The sequence below is a fragment of the Pseudoliparis swirei genome, chromosome 15, assembly GCF_029220125.1.
Source record: "Pseudoliparis swirei isolate HS2019 ecotype Mariana Trench chromosome 15, NWPU_hadal_v1, whole genome shotgun sequence".
Lineage (NCBI taxonomy): Eukaryota > Metazoa > Chordata > Actinopteri > Perciformes > Liparidae > Pseudoliparis > Pseudoliparis swirei.
Window position 1 is genome coordinate 14177947 of NC_079402.1, and position 18575 is coordinate 14196521.

An 18575-nucleotide genomic window follows, 5' to 3' on the forward strand; every position below is an offset into this window, starting at 1 on the left:
TTTAGGCACCGGTATCGTTTTAAAAGTACCGGTTTAGCACCGGTATCGGAAAAAACCCAAACGATACCCATCCCTATTTATAGCACTAATGGTCATGTCTAAGAATAATGTCCTACCTCATTTTAAGAATTATTTCAATCGTTTCTGGGTGGGTGAAGTCAGGGATCTTCACGAATATAGCAAGTCAGGCTCTTGGTTGTGATTCCTGAGCTGTAACATAACAGCCCATTCGTTGCCATTTCACTGAATAAGGATAACTTGAAATATAATTCACAGTTTATTTGGCCTAACTATAGAAATAAATGATCACATTTGATGGACAACAATAAAGATGTAGGTTTTTTTTCAAATCCTTTATTTGGAGGGAAAAGTATCACCATTGGGGTTTATCTTTCACATTTAACTGTCATATATACAACGATGGCTTGAATGTGTGCATCAAGATATTTAATTTCACAGCGACACTAAACTAAATGTATGATGCAACATCATTTAATAAAACGGTTCTCTTCATGTTTTCTGATCTGTGGATTTAACAGTTAAACAAAACTTGAAATTGCTTCTCACAAAGAAAATGCTTTAAACTAGAATATTAAAAACTGTGTTTTTCACCTGATTTATCTCTACACCTACCACGCAGTACACACTGTGACTACCTGCTAACGTCACTGTTTCTGTAAAAAGGAGACCCTAACCCTGACCAAGTTTGTGATGAGATAACAGATGCAGCTGCACTGATGTTCTTTTTTAAGCAACACTAAATGACACAAATTCTTCATAACTTGTTAGCAGTTTTAAATGAGAAGAACAGAAAAAGAAATACCAATGTACTTGCCAAATATTAGCATGAAAATTATAATTCAAATATGAATTATAATTTTATTAAATGATTTTTAAACTCACACCAGGTAAGTATCGTATAGTTCAGTATTTAATAACGGACATACTTCATTTTTTAATTGATTCATACAAGTACACTTTCTCAACAGCTGGTGGTGAGTGAACTTGACTTGTCGAACCAAACATGTGATCAGCTGAAAGTACTTCACTCCAAATTATTCACATTTTAAACGTTTGCCAATTTCCTCATTCCTCGGATTTCTTTGTCTTCCTCTGATGTTTTTACTGTTGGTAGCAGTGAGAATGACAGGCGGGGGCTCTATGTTGAGCTCTTGTCGGAGGTCTTCGACGCTTTGTGCCCATCGTCTCTCGTAGAAGATGCTGAGGACACAGCGAGCTCGACGACCATTCTGCAGAGCCCAAGGACCCAAGGATGTGAACAGCGACTGTAAGCGGCTTGACGAAGGTGAAACGAAAGGAAAGGTTCAGCATGTTGGAACAATGACAAAATATATTCATCTCTGATCAATCAGTTCCCCAAAAGAACAAGGAAATTTAGTTATTGAATGAGGAAGAATTCATGATTTACAGGTAAAGACACAGTGTACAGGAATTTGTTCATCATAACAGTATTAATGAAGTATAATATAGTGTTTCCTCTTATCGGACGGACAAAAACCTCATATATGTTTACTCTTCGTACATTTATTTTTGATAGAATATTCAGAAGGCCGCATTGTTTTCAGTGTTGGTGTAATGTAAAAAAAAAAAAAGGATTTTCAAAATGTTAGGTACAATTTGTTTTAAACCAAAGGAAAGCTGAAATGATACGCTGACTAATATATAAGTCAAATACAATCTATTGGCAACTATGTTCTTAATGTATTGTTTCAATAATGTTTTTTTAATATATTTTTTTAAATATAATAATATATAAAACTGAGTATTTTTAGAATCTGGACTGTTTCTCCAAAAAATAGACATCGTGCTAATTTGGGTTTTGAGAGATTGACAGTCATTCTTCACAAATTCTTATAAAATGATTTGTTAATCAAGAAAATAATTGGCAAATGAATCGCGAATGAAAATAACCGTTAGTTGCAGACTGTACCTCCGCTCCATACAGCTACTAAATGTCTCGTGGTCCAGCAGGACCATACTGCAGTTCAAACTCTGATCCAAACACTGGTATTGTACCTTGGATTCAGCCGAAGAGGCCCCAACACAGCTCCAAGAGCACACATGGGTAGCCCCGTCTGAGCAGCTTCGAACCATTTCACCGCCACTTCCCCTGAAAGCAGCAAAAGGGGCAGAAACAGACTTATCCAGATGAAAGGAGAGGGGAAAACTGGACGGAAGTTTGGCATTGTCAGCAAAAAAGAAAACTCACAACAATGAAACACAATCATTAAGTTTTGGTGAGAATGTTATTGTTTTGTCAGCAATCCAACAGGTAGCTCCAGGTGCACCCTTAAATTGTCTTTGTCTGTCATGCACACAGTAATTCTTTCGAACACCATTTGTTGTCCTATTAAACTGCTTCGCTCTAAATCTCCTTAATAAAGGATTTACTGAAAAAGGATGGGAGATACAAGATATGTGCAGGATAATGATGGACTGAAATATCATGACTTAATATCTTGGGTACCCATTTCAGTTTCAAATTGTGAAGCCTGACTCACCCAGCATGTTGGTGGGCATGCCCAGTAAGGTGTGGAGCAAATCATGGACCTCTCTGTATCTCTGCATGACGTACGCTAGCTCCTCATCATCCACAAACCTCACGTCTGCCCTCGAGTCAGGGGTCACGAGCTGACAGAACAGGAAAGTGAAAGTGTGAGTGAAGATGAAACAGAAACTTAAAAGAGGGAATTCTTAGGAAATGTAATCAGTCTGAACACCAACACTCACATTGTCCTCTAGAAAACGAAGGTATTCTCTCCCAAAAGAGCCGTCAGGCAGAGAGGCCATCTCGTTCAAATCAAGTGTAGACAGCCGGATCCTGGGCCTTTCTCTGCGATCACAAGTCATACATAATAAAATGTCATTCACGGAAGAGAAAAGGCTGTATAAAAGTGCCTATAAATCAGAGAGTTACTGTACGGTGCTACAGTGACTCACGTAAGGATCGTGTGGCCTTCAGGGTCGTTTCTCATCTTGTCCCTGATTTTTATTAACGCTAGGTGTCCTGTCGTCTCCCCGAGCACTGCAACCATGTCTGTAGAGTTTCATGCAGTTATAGTATTAAATGTACAATAGAGATGGGTTACTGCTGAATCTACAATTGATTCCCATAGAATCATGTACAATTTGACTTAAAGATTATACAATATGTTAGATTGATAATATGCTTCAAGTAGATTGTGTAATATAGTTTAAATGTACTTGATTTCAGGGCCATTACAGACATTTTCCACATAATAATCAGTTTACTCATCACCGGGAGTAAGAGTCAGCCGGTGAAAACAGCTGCTTATTGTCTGCTTTGAAGGAGATTGTTTAAGTCTGACAGAATGTCTGGCTGAAACTATCAATTCTGATGTCATCGGGTTTATCTTGTTTTAACGGTAAACAGAAAGCCTGCATTAAAAGGGTGGGTGTGGAGTTAGAATAACATGGCTGTTTACAGGCAGGAGGAGAACATTAATGACACCTGCAGACTCTACACTAAATGTCACAGGACAGGTGTTAGTGCTCTCTTCCTCCCTGAAAGTTTCAGGGTAACTGCATCGACATATGGCCTTGCTTTGTATTTATTCTCAATTCTGTTTCCAAGAAATTTCAAAGTGTGTAACAGTGGTCTCCTGAGATCAATAGATTGAGAAATGAGAAACTGTACCTCAACAATACATGAGAAAAGAAACCTTGGGTACAGTCCCCAACTGTTGGTTAAATTTCACTGAAAACGTTATGTATGATGAGACATTCAAGTCTTTATCTTTGAATGTACTGAAAGGCAAACACAATTTGAATTATACGTTATAGTATTCAGTTAGAATGCAATTGCTAATGAGATCAATTTAACACAATTGATTCTCAAAGTTAATCAATTTACAAACCAAATAACAGAATAATGTATCCAGGTCTGAAAAAGACCATCAAGTTTGTTGAATTGAGCTTGAGGGTTCATGAATTTTTAATAAAAGAAAAAAGAAGAAGACAGTAGTCTCACCGTGTCTGTAGGGGTTTTGTAGTGCAGCCACACCTGACCCAACAGCCAGCAGGGCTTTCTGGAAGGGGGTGGTGTGGATATGTCCAGGATACAGCCCATCATAGCAGCTGTCTGTCAGCACGCTGCTACTGCTATGGACACATGCTGCTTGAGCAGCAATGTGGGACAGCGTTAGAAACACTTACACTCCTGGGAAAAGGCTATGTTATTATATACTAATTGATACATGTTGACCTCATAAAAACTTAGTTTATTGATGTTTGTCAAAGCAAAACCATTCGACATGCTCTCCAGGAGCCAGTAAGTGTACTAATGCAGTATAAAGCATATATACTGGGACCAGTACTGGTGCATGCTTGAGAGTGTATGTTATTTGGGGAAATATAACCAAAGTTTGAGTGCATCTGTTATGATGTAGTGCTCCTCAGTTGACATGTATGCCTGCAACAAGACAAGCAAAGCGAGACGAATCATAATTCATAAGCGGTCTGTTCCTTTGTAGGCTACTAAATTATAATACCAGTTTAGTTTAGGGAGAATAAATAACATTTAAATATGTTTTAATAATTCCAAGGATTAGCGGAGGGGTGTGTAGCCCATCGTCTCTGGCAAATGATGCCACTAGGCTCCGACATTCATAGAGTTCTGTGTTAAAACTGTTAACTTACATCGAGTTAGTAAGACTAATTTGAAAAGTAGTGGTAGCTTTTCATTTCAACTAACGCGGAAACGCCTAGCTATCTGTAGAAACTCATACCTTTGGAAATCAAATATAGCCGATGTAAGCGCTGGCAAGGTCGACCTAGTACGGGCTGCCACATTTTGGACGCTAATGCGCATGCGTCATCTCATAACCGCACTTACTTTGTACTCCGGGGCAGCCCGGGCGAAGGGGCGGTGTTGGCCAGTTTTGCTGAACGCACTAATGCAGAGAGTGACTTCGCTTTGCCGCCCGCTGCCATGTATGAAAGTAAGCGCACGTAGCAATGAAATGGTAAACACAGCTAAATGGCGAGATGTCCTTCTTCATGCGACAGCGGGCATATACTAGTTTCGTTATTGACGAAGAGGTGAAGAGGCCGAGGTTAGAAAAACAACTCCGTGTTTCTGCGTTCCATGTGAATGACTTCGCAGTTTGCCATTTGAGGAGATAATTTGCCGAACCTATAAACACCTCCTGAGTTAGCTAAGCTAACTGCCTAAAGTTGTGTCCGCTAGCTAACGTCACTCACACAAACCCAGAAGTGAAATGGAGGTCAACGTTTAACTCAATCACCAAAGGGAAGTAACGTCACCCGCTTGAGTCAAAATGTTGGTCTGTAGCACGAAGGGGTGACTACGAAAATACCCACGTGGGTTGTGGGTGTGACTTTACTTAAATACTAAGCTTGGGCGGTGCGCGATTACGACGTAAACGGGCAGACTTTCTGAACTGGGTGAGTAGATATTCGGCTGTTCACTGCGCAGCATCTCAGAGGTTTGCAGCTCCACAACTCTGCAAGAACATGGCGAACAGAGAAGGCGAGTTCACAGGGAGCAGGCAGAGTAGAGGCTGCTGTTCAGGCTTCAAACAGCTGCCACTAGCTTTCAAACGCAACGAGGAGCAGTTATTTGTGACACAAAGGAATTGATGTGAAGACTGAAGGGACACTTTGATAGGACTCGTTTTGTAAGGCGTTGTTTTGATAGAGAGTGCAGCTACTCGTGTTCATTATTATTTCAGAAACTTTCAACAAGTGTAACTTAAAGTCCAGATGCAGTTCGGTCTTCGTTGTGTTTGGTGAATGGGTGCTTGTCATGTTACTTCAGTTCTTGTTTCAGCCTGTTCCGGATGTCGGAGTGTATGCAAAGGAAATCGGCAGATGTTTTCTCCATCATTCTTGATTTTAGGGTTTCACTTGGTTTGTATCTCAAAGTTTCGATATGGGCATAAACTAAACGAGAGTTTGGGTGTATTCATGCCCTAAATACGGTTTGCCTCACTGTTCAGTTTGAGGCTGTTTTTCACATCACTGAACAATGTTTTACAGGTAATGAAATAATTTTAGCTTTCGGTTCCATGTGGACATGTTTAAACACATTTTAAAGTGCAAAATACAAAACGGGTTTCAACATGAGTAGCATGTAGAAATCTATACACGTATTCGTCATCGTGTACTGGATGTGGTGATGAGATATGCATTCGGGGAATGATGCCAGTAAAACGCCAGTGGCTTTCCAATGATAAACAGCATCAGGGTTTTCTAAGAATTGAAGTATTTATCTTCTTGCCTCAAACAGCAGTCTTCTTGAGGTTGACATGATCTATAGAGTGGAAGAAGACAATTTTATGAGTATCATTATTCTAGAACATTCACTGTAAGATAACCCAAATTGCTTTTTCACACACCATGTAATTTTGTATTTACTTGGTTGAAACTTTCATTGAAACATGTCTCTTTCTTGCCTTTGTGTATGTGAAAAGTGTGTGTGTGTGTGTGTGTCATTTGCGTAGCTGTGTAGTTTTGATCCCAGAGCCACTCATAATTTCACTTCCTTACACAAACGTTTTGGGAGATTTCCTGTGTCTGGGAAAAGGCTTAAATTCCTAAAAATAAGTCTTACCAAAAAGAGGGTTCAGAAATGTCCTTTTAAGCCACATCACCACAGCTCAGTAAGCTTATATCCGCCTCAACTGTTTGGCTGGCTGTCTTTTTTTTTACCAAGGCACATAATTTCCATACATTTTCCTCCAGAATAATTACAGTTTTTTGTAACCAAACAATGCTATGTTTGGAAATGTATCAAATAAAGAAATATGAACAGACAGCTTTGCATTCTATAAAAACTTCTCGTACAATAAAAAAATAAAATTGGTGTCATTTTGACTTGCACAGAATTTTAATTAAAGGGTGAATTAAGTCAAATATATGATGACTTAAGCAAATTAAAAGGTTGAGACAACAGTGCTCTACTATTTGGCTTTCTAGAGTAGAGTTCAAACCAGATAAACTACATATTATCAATCAACCTTAACCTGAAACATTGCAGAAAACCAGTTGCAGTTTCATGTCGTGGCACGCAGAGCTGCAATCTGCTTATGTTCTTTGGAGAGTTTGCTGAGACACATTAACTATATGGTATGTGGCACACTGTACTTGCATGCACACTGATACAATTCCATTTTCTGCATCTGTGTGCATTACTTAACCCACTTGGCACTGTGACAGGGAAACATTTGCATGTTTCTTGTACTGAGGTAACACAACCTTGTGAGGGGAAATTATGGTCGCAAACAATTTGTTATTTAGTCAGACTTTGACGTCGCCTTTTACTAACACCAATGTAGAACACATGCTCAGTTCCTGGCAGCGATACTTCCAGCTTAATCTGATGAACAATGCTTTTATTGTTTGAGAGTAGGGAGTTGATGAGATATCTTATCCATGCCCTTATTTACCCTGGATAAAGGGATAAGGTTATGACGTCACGCATCACCAGCCAAGATCTCGTCAACCTTTGCAGCAGCAGGAGTGACACAGAGGTTGAGTCTCCAATGTTCAGCCTTGCTGAACACTGGTCAGTGTCGTCCAGAGTGCAACAGAGAAAATATTTGAACCAGAACCACTTTGACCCGTAGAGGTCAGTGTAACAATTTTATTACCTTAAAAGACTTGATGCAACAGCTCCTCGTAGCGCTTAACATTCCTAAAGCAACATATTGTTTTATTGGATGGAAAACTTGCAAACACTTGAGACTTCTTTTGGTCCGTACAAAGATTTCACAACAATGTTTTGGTAGTTCCCAAGCAAAGAATCTTCCATTCATAAACACAAGGGCTTTAAATAGTTGTAAAGCACAGATACCAGACAAGAAAAGGTTATTATTGTCAATATTGGAACCACACCCAACTTTTATTGATTGTGTATTGTGCTTTATGTTGTTCTGCATATATAGTGTACATAGTATATAGTGACTACTTAATGGCAGCACAGGCACACTTATTGGCCTTGTGTTAACTGTGATGAAAGTCTATCTTTTGAGTCGTAAATGGTGCACATGTTTAAAAACAAAAGTGTTTGCGAAAATGTAGCAAGTCGCGTTTATGACTCATAGCTGGAGTTCACTGGCCCCTAGCAACAGTTTGGAAGACTGGAAGCATTAAAATGTCGATGGCGTAACGAGAGAGAGAAAACTCAGTGACGGATTGAGTACATCGTGGTGCATGTTTGGGATGCATCTCCTGAACTGTGTTAGGTTGGCTCTGTTTCGTTTGTAAACTTTGGGAAGTGTTTTTAATTCGGTAAGTAATTCTGAACTATGAAGTGAAAATGTCTTCCGTTTCCCTGATATTGGGAAATGTCTCTTGGTGTCAGTGTTTAGTCTTTACTGAACCACCACAGCCCCACCATGTTTAACTTCTACAGCAACTCATCAAACAAATCTCTCACCACGATGTTTTTGGAAAGACTTCGAATCTCTGCTTCGTGGATAAGGAAAGCATTTTGGAAGGACAAACCATTTGACCATGGTGCATGAATAAGGTTCACAGCAAAGACATCCTGTTGGTGAATTAGACAATGGTTCTGCTATTATTACCCTTTGTACAATTTCTAAACAAACACAAAAATGTTTTCCTCACATGTTTTCCTTGTCGCAGACGAGTTCCATTGAAGTCTCGATGGTTTTACATCCGTTTGAATTGTATGCAAAACCATGTGTTATTTGCATATATTGCAAAATGACCATCCCATTTATTACAACATGCAAACATCATTTGGCTTGCAGATGAGAGGTTTCACAATGATGAATCAGCCTCAGACTCTCATTGTACAATCCTGTGATTAAAGGCTTTCATGCTGCCCATATTGCGCTTTCAGTCCCACTGTTGAATGTCCCATGTGCTGACACTTCCAGGATATGTAACTCTGACCCCGAAGTAATCGAGGGTAACTGTCAGTCATTATGTGTATGTCAGCGAAAACACTTTAACTGATAACAGCTGTTATTTGTGGTATTCATTCACAGGATATAGCACAAGATTGATGGAGAAGAATGGCCCGAATCTCGTTGGACTGCCCCAACACTCTACCAGGGATCCCCCTGAGTGTGCTGTCGGTGCCCATGGAGAATAAGTACAAATGTCAGCAGTGTCTCCAGGTCCTGAGGAAGCCTGTCCAGGCTCAGTGCGGCCACCGCTTCTGTGTCCACTGCTTCAAGCAGCTCACCAGGTAGGCCGGAGGTCCTCAGACCGCAAACCCCTTACCCCCTGATCCTTCCCTCTTACCGGACATGCTCCAGCACGCCCCGTGTTCTTATCTCTGCTGGCCTCTGGGGATTTTTTGCACCCAAGATCAAATAATTTATTCAGACTCATCCCTCATATGATTGGACTTGTTTTTCTGAAATCAGTGAATTGCAAGGATCTGACAATGCTGATACTTTTTAAAGGTCTCCATTTCTTTTCTTTGTCTTTCTCCTGTCACTGACTTATGAAAAGGGAATTTACAACAAATACATTGGTCTATCACCTTATTTCTAATGATTGTTTGACGGTATCATTAGGCATAATCTTCCAACATTCACACAATGGCAAAATCCCTTTATTTTCACGTGACTCATGTGAATGGTTTCAAAACCTGTGTCCTGTGACTTCCCTTACACGTGAAATATTGCTTCACATGTACTACTTTTTAACCTTTATACAAAACAGGGGACATTTAAATTTCATGTGACCTGTTGGAAACCCACGTCTGCTTCTACATGAGAATACATCGTGTTATAAAGACATTCCTATGCACTTGTTCATGTGTCTTGCAAAAGCTGAAACTTGTTTTCATACATTTCCCACACCTCATGAAAGGTTTCAAGTTGCATTATTTATATAGCGCTAAACTTCTATCGCTCCTGTTGTATTTTGTTATTTTCATTAGTCAGCTTATTGAGCTGTGGGCCATACTGGTGTTCAGCACTTGTTGCTGTAATGAATCAGCAGCAAATAGTTTCTGGTTTCTAGAACCATCCAGTTATTTGTCTTTGCTAAAGTCACATACCTGTTTTGTTTGTTAGTTGTGGGCCGAAGCCTTGTGAAGCCTGCCGCCAAGAGGAGATATATGAGGAACCTTTTTCCATTCTCAATTGCAATGAGGTAAGTTATGAAGTACATCATTTGTCAGCCAACATGGTTGTTTGAGACGTCTTCTGAGTAATTTGTATACTATTCCTCACTCCCTCTGATTCAAATGATGGAACTGTGACTAGCCCAATGGGGGTTTCCTCCGGCACACAATGCTCTTATGTCTGTTCGCTATTATAATGATTTGCTGTAGGATTCCCCCTCACTTTCATCTGTGTTCGGCCACCAGGCATTTCCAGACAATGCAGCTGGTCGAGAAATAGCAAGTCTGCCTGCCAGGTGTTTGAACCAGGGCTGTGATTGGACAGGCTCAATAAAAGAGTATGAGGTAAAGTATTAAGTTCAGCTTTTATTTAGTCCCTGTGGGTTTTTGCTTTCTTCTTAAGTGATTGTCCTCTCTGGCCCAGATTAACCGTGTACAAGTGTTGATTTGTTCCACCCAAACCTGTACTGTCGGTATCTTTTCAATATTTCTAAAGCGCGCAGAGTTTGCCCTGACATCTACTGTCTGCATCCGTTTGTCAGGGTCACTTTGTTCCGCTGCAGCCTCGTGCTAGCATTTCAGATGAAACTGTGGTTGTATTGCACACTGCAGCAATGCTGTAGAGGCTGAGGAACAGGAAGTGAAACTTAACATGCAGCCTGGAAAGTCCCCATGTTACCAGCTCAGATAACAACAATAACTCAGTGGGAAAGTACCAGGATATAAAAGGCCATTTCAACTCCTGATAAAGAGTAACGTTAATCATTACATGACCATGAAACTAGAGATAAGGCTGCACAAGGGAACTACTTCATTTCTACTCACGGTTAATTCCATATAAAAGTAACTCGTTCAGACAAAGAACCTTTTCTGTGATCGTACACACCACAGTCAGCAGGTCAACTGTGGTGTGTACGATCACAGAAAAGCCCCCATCTGAATCCCATGTTGCCTCATCTCTTTTTAATTTTGCTTTGACTAAATATGTGTGTGGCAAGTTAGATTGTTGAGTAAAGAGTTGACGTCCTGATGCTTTTTCTGTGAAGAGGGATGTTTGTGGTTTTGAACAATTGTACTGTTTAACCAATCTAGATCAGACTTTAAACAGGAAATATTGAAACGATGTGATGGCGGGTCATATTTACAATGAGAGCATCGAGCTGGAGATTATTTTAGCATGATTTGCATGATGTGGCTCTGACTGGTTAGCTTGCTGACGCTGTAAAAAACCTGCACGATCCCTATTATTGACCATGTGATCAAAGTGTAACTGGATATCATTTTTTATGAAATGATTACTATGCTGTGTAATACACCAAAATACTCGGCTAGCTAACAACTGTGCAGATCTTTCCAATCACTCCCAAAAATAGCTGGAAAAATGAACTAAACGCGGCGTGAGTGGTGCGGGCGGGATTCGACTGGAAAGCCGTGAAAGATGATTCATATTCGGTTTGAGAGTTTCCAGTGTGGCGTGTCTGCAGAGTGAGCAGTCAAAGCGGTCAGCGGACTCGCCTACCTGTGGTCTGCTCGGTGGCTCCAGCGTGCTGTGGGTAGTCATTCTGAAAGAGAATCACTTCCTTGTCGTTAACGCGTCACCGACCGGTCCGCCCCTTTCGTCTCCCGGCCCTTTTCAAAAATGTTTGAGGTATTAAAGTTTGCTTCCAAGTAATGTTACGTATTGTCACGCACTGTCATTTCATTTATTCATCTTCTGGCGTTTCTGTTTGGTTTGTGCTGCTTTATGATACTTTGTGTTTTAACAATGATATAGTACAAATAATTAAATTGTACATAGTTCTCCTAATTTAATAACAGGAAGATCATCATAACTACACCAGAAAACAACTTAATTATCATGACTTTTAATCCCTTTTGTAAGTAAGTGCGCTGAGGTGATACCTTTCATTTGCTTTGTATACGCTGGAGAAGAATCAGATAGAGGTTGTTTTTCCACATTTCAGCTGTCGGTACATCCTGTACCACACATGCAGGCGTGTCTGGCACTTCTATGTGCTCGGAGCATTCAGTTGAACAAAGATTGTCGAGGGTGTGCCGTCTTCATATAACAGAAACTGACACGCTTTCGTGGCATGCTGCCATGTGAATTACACCATCTGCACGCACAGATGCTGTAACACCAACGGCTTTTCTTTGGAGTCATTTAAAAATCACAATGAACTCCAGATCCGTGCGGGCAGTTAGAACATAGTAATAATATATCTGTCCTCCATCTTAAGGCTCAGCATGAAGACCGCTGTGAATTTGAAAAGATGCAGTGCGAGGCCTGCCAAACCTCCATCCTTCGTACGGAGAAGGAGCGACATGACGAGAGAGAATGTGAAGCACGAACGCTCAACTGTAAATACTGCAAAACGACCTTCAACTTTAAAGAAATCAAGGTCAGGGATTGAGATCAAGTGTGAAACAGTTGTTTTGTACACAGGACACAAAATAATATGTCCTTGCTCCTGCATGGTGTCTTCTAGGCCCATGATGAGATCTGTTTAAGGTTTCCCTTACAATGCAAGGACTGTGGCAAGAAGAAGATCCCAAGAGAAAAGGTTAGAGCTGCGCCTCAACTTTCAGTATCAATCCCTTTCTGGAGTGAAGTGGTTTCAAAGAAATCTGTAATATAATGCTTGACAACTTTATGACCAAAGGCTCCTTGACGTTATACTCGTAAAATAAAACTATAGAGTGACAGGTAGCTTCTTTGTGCTGTTCCTCAGCATAGAATAGTCACTGAATGGAGTAATGCTACAGAGAGCATTCATAGCTTCAGCACACATGCAACACCTGCCCCTGAGTGATCCAAAATACATGAAAACACAAACAACAGAAAGAACATTACAAGTTACAGGAAATATACCACGAAACTAGATGCATGTGAATTCCACAACAGTGAACGTATTATTTTGAATGGAGGCAGACTTCAAATTCCCTTTATGACCTCTAGTTCCTGTCTGACGTGATCTGAGCTTCACTTTTACTTTTCTGTTTCATGTTGATGCCGGTTTGGAGTTGGTCCACCGACTCATGACCGTTTCTCTTTTCTTTTTACCATTCCACCTTCAGTTCACTGAGCACAGCAAGTTATGTGCCAAGTCAAAGAGTGCCTGTCCGTTCAGTGATGTGGGCTGTAAATATGTGGTATGTACTGTAATCTAATGAAATATAATGTCAAAGTTCATTTATTTCCTTTATTTTTTAGTGAAGCAGGTTCCCAAAAACATTGATGCAAATATTGTTTTTGGAGGGTGGCGTGTTTTAATGGAAGTTTGACATTTTAGGAAATGTGCACATTCACTTTATGGCCAAGAGTTATATGAGAAGATGAATATGTCTGCAAGGTTAGCTGAGCATAAAGAAAGGAACCGGAAGCTAACTAGCAGCTAGCATAGCTCTATCATCTGCCTCCAGTTGCGTTGATGTCGCAGATCAGAACTTAATTGTGTTGCTTATTAGTTAATATGTTAAATAGTTCATGTTATAAATGTTAATATATAAAGTTAATATTTCAAACCAGTTTTTCAGGAGATCCCTATGAAAAATGTGTGTGCCTGATGTGTGTTAAAACAATTAGTTGAAAATTCATTATCGCAATGATTTTTCTCTCAACTATTCATTAGCATTGGCGCAAGAAATATAAATTCTTAAAATGATTCAAAATTGTCTATTTGACAATCTATAGTCTCTATTTCACAAGATGTATTTAATTAAAAACATTTGTTACCTTAAAACCGATGGACAACATGGTACTATCCTAAAAAGTAACATCATGTACGTCCTGCAGTGTTAAAGTTTTCACTTCAGTTGTGTTTAAGTTACAATAGCGTCTCAACGAGCTCCGTCGTTCCTCAGATGGACAACGGGAAGCTCGGCGACCACGAGCACAGCAGCACCATGGAGCACTTGCGTCTGCTGCTGCCCATGGTGCTGTCCATGTCTCGGGCGTGTGCCGAGGCTCCCGGTCAAGGAGAGTGGCAGGAGGACTCGGGTCTGGGTCTGTACAGGGCTCCTGAGGAGGGAGTCGCTACGGAAACCGGAGCTGCAGCCTCCATGCAGTCTGTGGATGTGGAGAAAAAGGTGAGTCTCAATGGCTTTAATGCTCTTTGTTGATGCATAGCTGATGTTCACAGGTTCTGAATGCATTTGTTGTTGTTTTGACAGGTGAACGCTTTAGAAAACATTGTGTGCGTCTTGAACCGAGAGGTGGAGCGCAACTCCATGACGTTGGAGGCTTTCTCCCATCAGCATCGATTAGACCAGGAAAAGATTGAAAACCTCTCCAATAAAGTGCGTCAGCTCGAGCGGACCGTCTCCATGAGAGACCTGCAGCTGTCTGAAACCGAACAGCTGCTCAGAGAACTCCAGTTCTGCACCTACGACGGCATATTCGTGTGGAAAGTCTCCGACTTCGCCCGGCGCAGACAGGATGCTGTGGCCGGTCGAACGCCTGCGATGTTCTCCCCAGGTGAGAGGAAGGACGCACTGCCCCCCCCCCACTTAAAGGTCCTCTGTACACATGGCGTGTCCTGGGTCAAATGAATTTGAGTGAGCTGAGATCATGTGGGTTGCATGTTGTGTTGGCGTGTAGTCGAGGGGAATTTCCCTTCCCTCCACCCGTGTTGTGTTTGAGGGAGTGAACATGTCACTCCCATTAACACGGGAGCCTGTTTTCAAGCTCGCGGTCACAGTGTCCATTCCTCTTTTCTCTCCTCGCAGCGTTTTACACCAGCAAATACGGCTACAAGATGTGTCTGAGGCTGTATTTGAACGGCGACGGGACGGGTCGGGGAACTCACCTCTCGCTGTTCTTCGTCGTCATGAGGGGAAAGTGTGACGCTCTGCTCAAATGGCCGTTCAGCCAGAAGGTAGCAGCGCTTTAAAAACAGTCTTTCTGCCCATTTTGATCCACAAACGCCGCAACAAATAGCTGAAAACAAGCTCCTCCTCTTTCCCCAGGTGACTCTCATGCTCTTGGATCAAAACAACAGGGAGCACATTATCGATGCGTTCCGCCCTGACGTCACCTCCACCTCCTTTCAGCGGCCAATCAGTGAGATGAACATCGCCAGCGGCTGCCCGCTCTTCTGTCCGCTGGCTAAGCTGGCGGGCAAGAGCCCCTACCTGAGAGATGATACCATCTTCATCAAAGCTATCGTAGACCTCACAGGCTTGTAAGGTGTAGTCTGTGGAAGTTACACCAAAGCAAAAATAAATATATATCTATATTTTATATTATGATAGTATCTATAATAATTAAGTATGCATAATTTGACTATTATTACATTATATCTCAACTATACAAGAAGAATGTCACCAAGTGTCACATTATGAAGGATGCACAAGGTTGTGTTCAATCGCATGGTGGATCTGTGATGTTCATGGTAATCCCGTAACTCTGAGTCAGTCGTAGCCCCCGAGCTTTATGGAGGTTTAGCTATTTCTGTTTATAGCTCGTAAAGTTAAGACTTTGGCAGTGCTTAAAATGACATTAAAAGTTAGTATTTTGGTTTAAAGTCGTCAGCAAGAGTTACGGCGTTGAGTTTTAGGAACATTAAAGTGGCAATGTTATGAATATTCGCATTATTACAAACTGGGTGTCTGTAACGACATTACTGGGAGGAAATGCTGTATGACAGTTTTCATACACAAAACAAATTTTGAAACACAATTCTGAAAAATAGTAAGTTAGTATGACATTTTTGGAAGCAGCCAAAACATCCTGCTGCTGAACTCTATTGTTTTCACTCATAGAAATTATTAATCATCCAACACTGAAATATCAGGATGCCACTTAAATATCTCTGTCATGATAAAAAAAAGACCTGCAATCATCTTAATGTGACCCTGTTGGCATTCAAATGAAAGCTTACAACTTATAACTAAATCATATAACAAATATTTGTATCAAATACTTTGTATATAGTATAGACTATTTTATAATAATTAGAATACGCCGAATTGCATTATGTGGTTCGTCACACCCGGGTCAAATGGGTCAAATCCATCTCACAGGTGGCCATTTCCATTTCAACTTTTGCAGGATTTATTTGTTTAAATCCTAAATATGACCGTAACATCTAATACTGCCCCCACGTGAAGAGGCACGTCGTGTACCCGACTGCACCGGGCCGTCTGAACAACGCAACAAGCTGAAATGTAATCATATGCAACCGACTAGTTCATTTAAAAGTGATTATATAATTTATCTTCGAGTACCCTGTGAATTCAGTTTACATTCCACAGTTTACCGAAAACAGATTTGTTACCAACAGAACCCAAACTGTCCCTATGACAATGTTTTATTACTCAAATGTATTGAAAATAATACAAATTAATTAAAGAAATAAACAATCAAAACATAGGCCTGTGTTTCCCCTGCCCCTATTAAACATTGAAACCAATGTTAAAGTTTCCTTACAGGGAACACCAACACAAGACTGACATAGAATTAAGTCATAGGTTAACATTTTGTTTATTGTGGTGTGGTTGCACGTCAGCAGATACGTCTGCACCTCACACCACTGAAGCTTGGTACTGATGCCTGCTATTCTGGTCGGGTTTTAATTAAATTCTTAGCAGTTGAATATATATAAATATATTTTTGTTTTTTTTGTTTTTGTTAACGTATATATAAATATATTTTTTGTTTTTTTTGTTTTTGTTAACGTATACCTTTTACTATTTAGTGCAAATCAGTGCTAGTGCTCCTAGTTACAATTTACAAGAAATCATTAATTAATATTAGCTCAATATTACATTCACATTATAATCTTATTATACATGCTTCAATCATAAAGTCTATAAATATATATATATTAGGATAAAGCCACAACATGTAATTGCTGATTTTATTTCCACTTTATGCAAGTGCTTTACAATAGAATATGAATACATATATAAATGTGTTTATACGTGTGTATATATATATGCTTTATTAATATTTTGGATGTTAAACACAACTCCTTTGACGTGAATGACTATAATAAAGTACTATAGTGAATTGATTTTACATTTATTCCTGCTTTTGTTCCATTGTTTTTATATGCATTTATAAGTGTGATGCCATGTTCACTATCAGTTGGGACCATTCAAAATATCATTATGAAGTAATGCATATACAGTGTGGAAAAGATCAACATGAAATTATAATCAGAAAATGTAAGTTTTGGGGGATTTGGACTGTTTAATACTTTTGGTTACCTATTATAATATATGTATCCTGGGCTTAAAGGGAGTCTTATGTTATTTGTCACACTTCATAGAAATAAGATAATCTCTATATTGATAAATAATAATAGATAGACCCTACTAAAGAAAATACCTGAACTTTTAAACTATAGAGCACCTAGCCATTGACTCATCTTGTGAATCTAGCTCGCAGCATAACCCTAACATAGATTAGATTAAGGTTATAGTACTGATAAACTCTTTGAACTATCATAATATTTCTAGAAATTGTGAAGTGAGGAGAAGCGTCACAAATGGGGTTAGAATAAAAGTATCACTTTTACCTCATGATTTCCCCAAATAGTCACTTATGAATATTTCCCCTGTGGGCGTCGGAGGCATTTTCATGTTCTGTGCAACATGTCGATGCGTCTGCTCCAGAGTGATGAGACGTGTTGTAACAAGTAACAACCCTCTTCTGGCATGGAAAATGTCACCTGTAAAGATAACAACCACATACCACGATGTCACAACCGGTTCTGGCCGGCTGTATGTTAAGCTCATTAATTATGTATTTTCTCTTCCTGTTTTGCTGTTGTGACGAATGTGGACGTGCGCTGTTTGAAATGCTCACTGTAGTAAACTCAAACAAGAAGTGCGTTTACAAATAATTCAAAGCATATCCTACCTCTGATTCACAGATTGTTTAAAAAATGTCTTTCGTTTGCATCAATACACTTTATTTGTATCTTCCTGTGAAACTGAATATCTAGTTTTTTATTCTGCATTTGAAGAACCGGAGGTAGAATGTGAGATTATAATCTTGGAATTGGTTTCATTCTTAGTTGCATGTTACTTTCTTTGTAAAAGCCTTTCACACACAGACCTCCTGGACTGCACGACACTTTAAAGTCAAACATTCACACGAGGTCTGTCAAATAATACATGTACTTGTTTTTTGTCAAAAGTGCATCATTAAGCAAAATGAAAATAAATGTTGTTGAATAACACGGTGTGTAATAAAGTCTATGCCTGGAGAAACAGGTTACCTCATTACAATTTGTTCAATCCTTGTTTTAAGACTAAAAACCTGCAAGACTTAAGATTCCCATCAGCTTCAGCTTCACATTGCTTGAAGAGCAATTAAGTGAACATTTGCATCGTAGTCATAATATGCCAGAAAAAGTAATGTCGTAGTATAGTATTTCATGAAGAAATTATGTATATTATGTTGTAAAAAATATAGGATATGCAAAATATTAGAAATCATTGCCCTTTCGTTATA

At 39.8% G+C, this 18575-nt stretch overlaps 2 protein-coding genes across 5 annotated transcripts; one reads left to right on the forward strand and one right to left on the reverse strand.

Annotated features, from left to right (window-relative positions):
- Window positions 1-334: 334 nt before the first annotated feature.
- Window positions 335-4867, reverse strand: coq4 (coenzyme Q4 homolog (S. cerevisiae)). Of its 2 annotated transcripts, none has more exons than XM_056431819.1 (7): window positions 4770-4867; window positions 4013-4156; window positions 2962-3058; window positions 2752-2854; window positions 2523-2652; window positions 2038-2131; window positions 335-1296 (listed from the first exon to the last, which is right to left on the reverse strand). In XM_056431819.1, exons 1-7 carry the CDS (start codon window positions 4831-4833, stop codon window positions 1056-1058), a joined length of 873 nt encoding a protein of 290 aa, XP_056287794.1. In that variant the 5' UTR covers window positions 4834-4867; the 3' UTR covers window positions 335-1055. The 2 variants fall into 2 exon arrangements, with proteins under 2 accessions (XP_056287794.1, XP_056287793.1); XM_056431818.1 differs by having other exon boundaries at window positions 4013-4159.
- Window positions 4868-4884: 17 nt separating this feature from the next.
- traf2b (Tnf receptor-associated factor 2b) lies at window positions 4885-18343 on the forward strand. 3 transcript variants are annotated; one of them, XM_056431816.1, is made up of 11 exons: window positions 4885-5096; window positions 9021-9223; window positions 10062-10140; window positions 10358-10456; window positions 12352-12513; window positions 12601-12675; window positions 13190-13264; window positions 13976-14200; window positions 14285-14588; window positions 14840-14988; window positions 15080-18343. In XM_056431816.1, exons 2-11 carry the CDS (start codon window positions 9048-9050, stop codon window positions 15296-15298), a joined length of 1563 nt encoding a protein of 520 aa, XP_056287791.1. In that variant the 5' UTR covers window positions 4885-5096; window positions 9021-9047; the 3' UTR covers window positions 15299-18343. The 3 variants fall into 3 exon arrangements, with proteins under 3 accessions (XP_056287791.1, XP_056287792.1, XP_056287789.1); XM_056431817.1 differs by lacking the exon at window positions 4885-5096 and adding an exon at window positions 5275-5448; XM_056431814.1 differs by lacking the exon at window positions 4885-5096 and having other exon boundaries at window positions 5468-9223.
- The last annotated feature ends 232 nt before the right edge of the window (window positions 18344-18575 follow it).